General features: G+C 37.9%; 1 protein-coding gene across 1 annotated transcript in view; it reads right to left on the reverse strand.

The window, feature by feature from the left end:
* Nucleotides 1-1,282: 1,282 nt before the first annotated feature.
* The window catches only part of LOC101571594 (E3 ISG15--protein ligase HERC5-like), a 68,554-nt gene continuing 62,096 nt past the window's right edge, over nucleotides 1,283-7,740 (reverse strand). Inside the window, exons 21-24 of the mRNA XM_023706839.1 lie at nucleotides 6,407-6,477; nucleotides 3,878-4,061; nucleotides 3,682-3,784; nucleotides 1,283-1,661 (exon numbers count right to left, since the gene is read on the reverse strand). Coding sequence (XP_023562607.1) covers nucleotides 1,435-1,661; nucleotides 3,682-3,784; nucleotides 3,878-4,061; nucleotides 6,407-6,477 — 585 coding nt within the window. The 3' untranslated portion in view covers nucleotides 1,283-1,434. The remainder of the gene's footprint in view (nucleotides 1,662-3,681; nucleotides 3,785-3,877; nucleotides 4,062-6,406; nucleotides 6,478-7,740) is intronic.

Here is a 7,740-nt window from a genome sequence, read left to right on the forward strand (position 1 = left end):
TGCTGCATGGCATGGGCTTTGTTTAAAAGCTAACACAGTGGCCATTCAACAACAGAGCTCTTGGTCTTAGGAGAAGTGACCAACACGGATTTGGTCTGCCACTGCCTCAGCTGTCAAAGGGTCTGAAACTCGGGTTTAGTATGTATTTGAATCCAGGAGCTGAGGTCAATAACTCATATATGAGATCTACTAAGGTATAAAAGAACATTTTTACAGGGCAAGTGCTTACACTCCAGGTTCTGCTCATAACAGATATCACTCATTTAGAAAATTACTGTATATGTTTGGAATCCTTTCAAAGCTCCATAACGAAGCTGAAAATTTAACATAAGATCCAGGTGTAGTGGCCCATGCCTGTAATCCCAGCACTCAAGAGGCTGAGGCAGGAGGATCACAAATTTGAGGTCAGCCTGTGCTACACAGTGAGTTCCACACAAATGTGTATAACATGGTGAGATGCTATCATCACAAACAAACAAAAACATCAGGTAGATTTGGACCACAAAATTTACTACCTATTTCCGGTATAATTATATTTCTCTATTAATCTGCTCTATTGCCAAGATAGTAAGACTATAAGACAAGATAACAATATTTCAACATGTTTCCAACTGCAAGTAAATAGCCTTGGATTCAGTATTTAACCAAAATAAAGGCATTTGCATTTATAACGGTTCTTAGCACCAAATATCAATTATATGTAACTTACAATGAATCAAATCTTTTAATATCTGTATTTTTCAAACGCCAGTTTTCTAAATCAGAACTAAAGACATGCCTTAATATAACATACATTGACACTGATGAAAATATTCAAATTAGCAAATACTTTTTTCTGAGTATGTCTTTTAGACATATATACAATTTACTAGATTTTTTTTTAGGTTTTTTTTGTGCAGGGTCTCACTACACAGCTAGGACTCGTAGTGATCCTCCTTATTTGTGCCTCCTTAGTACTGGGATTATAGGTGCGCACCACCATGCCCGGACTCCATCACAGGCTCAGCACGCCTGGGGTTGGGTCTTGTACAGCATTTGGTGCCAGGGATAAAACCTTGGCTCCTGAGCTTACCTAAGCAAGTGCTTAGTCTGTTGTGCTATAATGCTGGCCTTCATATAATTTATTAAAGGAATGAACATTATTTTTAAAAATACATGGATATTTTAAATATTTTGCCTATTTTTAAATGAAAATTATTGTTCAGGAAATAATTCAGTAAAAACATTCTAATAACAAGGTTAGGGATACAAAAATGTTATAAATAATTTTTGTCATTATAAATATTATTCTTGATGTATAACTTTATTATTGCCAAGTCTAAATGGTAACTAAAACCTGTCAACATCTTGTACTAATTAGATGCAAGCAGAAACAGAAAAATCTAAGGCTGATACACTGAACACCAGAGGCCTCCCTGAGATCCTGGGAAGTGATCATCCAAGTAGGATCTCGTGTGACACAAAGCCCCTGTGACCGTTGATGGCTACATGCAGAGCGTCCTCCATTCTTTCCATTGTGGAATACTGAGGCAGATACAGAATACTGTGACACGTCAGTGACGTTGGGTAATCTTTTTCACTGAAAGTTACAGGGCAGCGGAATAGTATTCCTCTATTCTGGATGCCTCTCACATGCAATCTATCACGCCCTGTAAGAAATACTGGAAAAGAATAAAAATTGAGTTAACATATATCAGACAAAAACAATAATGATAGCATTAATTTAATAAGTCACTAGTGAGCACCTTTGTGTAGAGTGAATTCTGCCAGGACACACAGTGAAAATTAGAAAGAAGAGAAAATAAGAAAATCAGAACATGCAGTTTTTGTCCTTCATGAATTTGTGGTCCATTTGAGGTAAATCACATCCATGAAAAGATAAATTTAAGTTAGTTCAACTAGGAGATTGAAGGTTGGGAGCTTTCTGGAGGATGAGACTTGGAGTAGGGAGTAAGAGGGCAGGTTGAGGTAGTCAGGGAGACTCAGATGCCCCACTAGCTTGTTCCTTGGAAAAGGAGTTGAGCCAGCTTTCAACGGCCAAATAAAACCTCCAAAATAATAGCACTGGTTCAGGGTACTTATGCTGGAGTGCAGAGGCCACTGTTACTCAGGTCTGCGACAGTCCACAGCTGACCTTTTGAACTGGGCTGTATACATGGCCATCCCTGGAGCTGACCTTTGCACACTGTTAACCTCTGCTGATCTCTACAGCGATCTCCCTACTGCCAAACTACTCAGAAACTGGGGTTGGCCCTCTTCACTTACTTACAAAACTGCTTCACTTTTCCCATCCTCAACCTTAACATCTAACAAGTGACATAATTTCCTACTCACTCACACTTTAAAGTTATAAATACAGCCATCATTTTGTAAAATATTTGAGTATATTTTCAAGATTGCTTGATTCTTATATTTTCCCAGATTATCATCTGAATTAACTCCAAATAAACTTAATTATATTTGTTTTTGCTTATGTTGGTTTCAGCCTAGGTTGCCACAAGGCAGGGGGAGAAACCAGAGGTTGGAAGATGTAAGTGAACTCTTTGAAGGTACAGACAATTAAAGCAAAGGGTTGAAGCAAAAATTATTCTTTTGAGGAGAGAAGATTAGCTTTTAAACTGAAAGCTTAAATTGTCCTCCAACATACTAACAACAAAAATGGAAAGATATGTATTTAAAAAGAAAAGCTAAGATAGGTACGGTGCAAGTTTTTAATCTTAGCACTAGGGAGAGTGAAGCTGGAAAATCTTATGTTCATCCTAAACTTGCACTAAATAGAGACCTTTTCTTAAAAAAACAAAGACTAAGCATTAAAACAAAGCACTGAAAGAATAAAGACCCTAAGGCTGGAGGCTCACAATTTCAAGGCCAGTGTGGCCACTTTAACAAAACCTTCTCTCAAGGAGGAGGCAATGGTAGACTGATACTGCATTCAATCTCCAATACTGAGAGAAAGAAGCTGAAAATGCAGTAAGGACAAATTTAAGTAGGTAGTTAATTCTGTCTTAGAGAAACTGCTGTGTTGCCACCAAGAAAACCTAAGAGCTAGGCTTAGACTTACCCTGTTGGCTTCAAATTCTGGATCTTACACTTACCAGGTGTCTGAACATGAGAAAGTACTAAATGCCCCAACTCTGTGTTTCCTTATAATTAAAAGGGGAAGAACTAATAGTACCTACCCCATAGGATAGTTACTGAAGGTGATGGGAGATGATAACACAAAGTGGTCAGTAGAGTGCCGGCCATAGGGGAAAGGCACAATAATTGCTGCTGCTGCTGCTGCTGCTGCTCCTGCCGCCCTCCTCGTCATCTGTCATTGCTATTACTTTATATAAAGTAGTGTAGTATTATAAAGACTCAAAGGACTTGGGTAATTTCTCTTAAATAAGAGCATGATATAAAGTTTATTTTGGGAACCAAGTGGAATATGGAAAAGACAACCTAAAAACTGGACCTACGATTAGTCAGTAGTGAAACTGCATTATGCTTGTTATTACTTTATGAAAATGGGAAATGAGCTTAAGAGAAAGAATGGTGGTATAGAGAGCAACGAACCTGGGTTCTTCTTCTTGTTGTGCCTTTAAGACATGTGAGCTACTATAAAGAAAGACTATCACTCACAGCTATTTACCTTTGTATATGATAAATAACTGTAGAGCCATGTAGCACTGCCATACTTACAGAGGAATTTTTTCTTTTCATCCAAAGTTAACTTGTGGAAAGCCTTCCAAAACATCTGTATAGTAGGATGTGATATGTAGTATCCTTCTTCATACTGTGAATTCTGGAGAAAAAGGAGAAAAATTGTTTTGGTGTGTGGGTAGGGGCATAGGGTAAGTCTTTGGGAAGAACAGGAGGCAATTTAGGAACCGCCTACCTTTTCAAAGTCTTCCCAGTCATAATTAGTACTTCCAATTACTGCTGCCATTAGTTCTTTAGGCTGGAAACATTTAATTATCTTTTGGTTAAAGACTCTATAAAATCCTTTATGAAATTCCTCATAAACTGCCTTGATGGAGATGTTGAAAACGTAGTCAATACACTTAGAAACATAGTCTTTCCTTGAGGGGATGAAAAAAAAAGTAGCCAGTGATGTACATTACTAATGATGAAAATAATCTATACTTTTCTGTTTTTAGAAATTTCTTCATAGCAGATAAACTGGTACAGGGATATTAAAACTTGTTCAGCTAGAAAAAGGAAACTTATAAGAATGTAAGTATAAAAATCAATCCTTCCCCCCACCTCATTTTCCTCACTGGAACCAGATTTTATAAACAGTAATCTGAATACACATGCTCCTCAACTTCTTTTGGGGTGTATTCCAGTAGTCCCATCATGAGCTAAAAAATACCATGGAGCAAATGTTTGCTTAGTGTACATGTTCACTGTAGAGTACTGGTCATTTCCCATCCTGACCCTGTGGCTCACAGGTGGCTGCAACGTGGTGCTGTTGGTCCTGCATCACAAGACAGCATTGTACCTGCGTGGCTAGCCCAGGGAAGATCAACATTCAAAATATGGAGTATAGTTTCTGTGGAATGTATGTAGCTTTCACACCATTTTTAGTCATTCTTTTGCTTAACATCTTTCAAAGGCTTTCAACTGCCCAAAGGCTTTTACCTGCCTGGAAAGGATCAAAACTCTTCCATGACCTGACCCTGCCAGTCTCAGCAAGCTCTTCCTCCTCCTATTTTACTCTCTGGCCTTGCTCTTTTCTTTTTCATTTTAGCTCTACCATGCTACTTTTCTCTGAAGTAGGCCATATTTCCTCTTCACCTGACCACTCCTATCAGGTTTCAGTGTCAACAAGAAGTGGCTCTTCCTTTTCTGTTCCTCTCCTTCTTCCATTACATGTGACTCCACAGAAGTTACTTCTGGAAGGTCTGACTTTTACTACAGGCTACAAGTTCCTTCGAGTTTCATTTCCTCATGGCAAGCGGTATAGTTTGGATATAGTTTTGTGTGTTCCCCAGTGTGATATACCCCAGTGTGAGGTACTAAAAGGACTGAAATTTAATGTGATTAGGGTGTTCATAGGTGTATTAGTTATTTTTCTCAGTGCTAAGACAAACTACCTAACACGCAAAGTTAAAGGAGGAAAGGTTTATATGGCTCCTAGTCTGTAGAGGTTTAACTCAGTAGTTGGCTAGCTCCAAGGCAGGGTGGAATGGCAGAAGGGCATCACCAAGGACAAACTCCTCCATTGTGATGCCGGAATGGCACACATTGCTTCTTTAATGTGACATCCTTCAGATACTTGGTGGCCTTTCAGATATGCATATCCTTGATGGCTTGGGCAGTTTCACACGTGTTCTTAAAGTGAATGTGAAGATTTGGACTTCTTGATTTGCATGATTTTGTGGGGTTTTCTGGGTTGAGAGAGCAGCGAACCATTTTCACAGGTCACCTCAGGTTGCTCTCTTACTTCAATTTAGATATTCATGATGATCACATTCATCACAAAGAATTTCTACCTGTACATGATCTATCTTAGTTCCCTTTTCCCTCATTCCCTTCTCCTCTTTTCAACTCTTGTTCTGCTTCCTGTTTATAACACTTTGCTTTCATTTTATCCCTTTTCTCTTTTCCCTATTCCTCCCCTCAAATTTTCCTTTCAACAGTTACTTTGTATTTCACAATATCTATTACATATTTTGTTATTGCCCCAAAATTTAAATTCCTGATGTAATCATTTTTATTCTTCTATTTCCAGTACTTAGGATAGGTTCTTATACATAATAGGGGCTCCAAAATACTTGTTAAATAGTGAAAATATTTAGAATATCTGTCAGTACTCTTTGTAGGGCTGGTTTGCTGTCCTGAATTTGTTCCATTGTTCTTTGTCATCGAAAGATCTTATTTCACCACTGATTTTATAGATAGCTTTGCAGGGTACATCAGTCTGGGTAGGTAGTTATTTTCTTTCAGGACCTGAAATACTTCACCCCCTGCTCTTCTTGATTTGATGGCTTGCCTTTTCCTCTTGCGTTTTGGCATTTTTGAAGCTTCCAGTAATCACACAGACTTAGTGGTGGGAGAGAGGTGAGGTGTGTATCAGCAGGTTTCTGTTACAGTGAAGAGCAGGGCAGGACTCACCACTGGTGGGGTTGGTGACTGGCTGATACTCAGCAAAGCTTCAGTGTTGGTGGTGGGTGCTGGCCAGATTCACCAGGATCCCATGGGCTGCCCAGAATCCTCCAAAGTTCTTAAAAAGCTGTCCTCTTAAGTTCTTAAATGGCACCGGACAGTGAAAACAGTTAATCCTGAATCCTTTTTTACCTTTTTTTTTTTTTTGTAAAAGATAACCTAAAGTCATTATGTTAAAAGCTAAAATACATTTTTAATATATTGTACCAACATTTTATGTATATTCAAAGCAAACATTCTAGTTCTCCAAACTTACTTGTTAGTTTGGTCCACAGGTACAGAGATCCCATCTGGAATTAAATCAACATCATTTTGATCCCAAGGTATCTGTAACCAAATGTATTAGCATAATCAACCACTCACGATACTATATCATTGTCAATATATTTTTCCTGTGAAATGAAAATGATGAGGACTAATTATTTATGTAATTCAGCCTTTTACATGCATGTAAAATTTTGCAAAGTACCTTATTACATGTCATATATACATTTCAAACATATTCTATTTAAAGTATTCTATTCTGTTTACATTAACTGAATAATTGAAACTTTCAAAAATATATACAGGGCTGGCAAATGGGCATCCAAGATGAACACATACTTCTCAAGAGGATGAAATTAAAGAAGCGAATAAATATATGAAAAAATGCTCCCCATCACTAGCCATCTGTGAAATGCAAATTAAAACAACACTGAGATACCATCTCACCCCAGAAAGATTGGCTATTACAAAGAAATCAACCAACAACAAGTGTTGGAAGATGTGAGAAAAAGGGAACACTTCTCCATTGCTGGTGGGAATGTAGACTAGTGCAACCATTATGGAAATCTGTGTGGAGACTGCTTAGAAAACTAGGACTGGAAATCCTATTCAAGCCAGCTATCCCCCTACTGGGAATTTTCCCAGAGGAACTGAAAACGTCCTATCATAGTGATATGCGAGTATCTATGTTTATAGCAGCAAATTTGTGATAGCCAAATCTTGGAAACAACCAAGATGCCTGTCACATGAGGAATGGTTCAAAAAGATGTGGTATTTTTATACAATGGAGTATTACTCAGCTATAAAGAATGACCAACTTGAAACATTTATATTTAAGTGGATGCCACTTGAAGGTATACTCATAAGTGAAATAAACCAGACCCACATGTGTAAATATCGTATAGTCTCCCTAGTATAAGAACTCAAAAGAAGAAATACAAATAGAAAGGTATAACACAATTAAAAAGAAAGCAAGAATTTGAGGATTAGACAACGAAGAGAGGGCAAGAAGAAAAGTTAGGAAACACGACAGGGGCAAAGCCATACATTTATATGCACAGGATGGGTAAAGCAATGATCCTGAGAACTATCAGCAGGTTGTTGAAACTAGCAGTTAGTTGGTAGGATTCTCACCCTGACTAACTATATATGCTGATACCCATGAACTGAGTGACTGCACTGAAGATAGGAATGTGTAATAGTGGGGTCATGCTTGGAATGCCTATCATTCTGGTCTTCTAAATACGCACTGCTTGTCATGATATACCAATTATTGCCATACTATCTCTCAAGTAATTTTTTTAAAGGGTAATAAATGAAAAAAAA

Source organism: Octodon degus, unplaced genomic scaffold (genome assembly GCF_000260255.1).
Source record: "Octodon degus isolate 3935 unplaced genomic scaffold, OctDeg1.0 scaffold00272, whole genome shotgun sequence".
In the NCBI taxonomy this organism is placed as follows: domain Eukaryota; kingdom Metazoa; phylum Chordata; class Mammalia; order Rodentia; family Octodontidae; genus Octodon; species Octodon degus.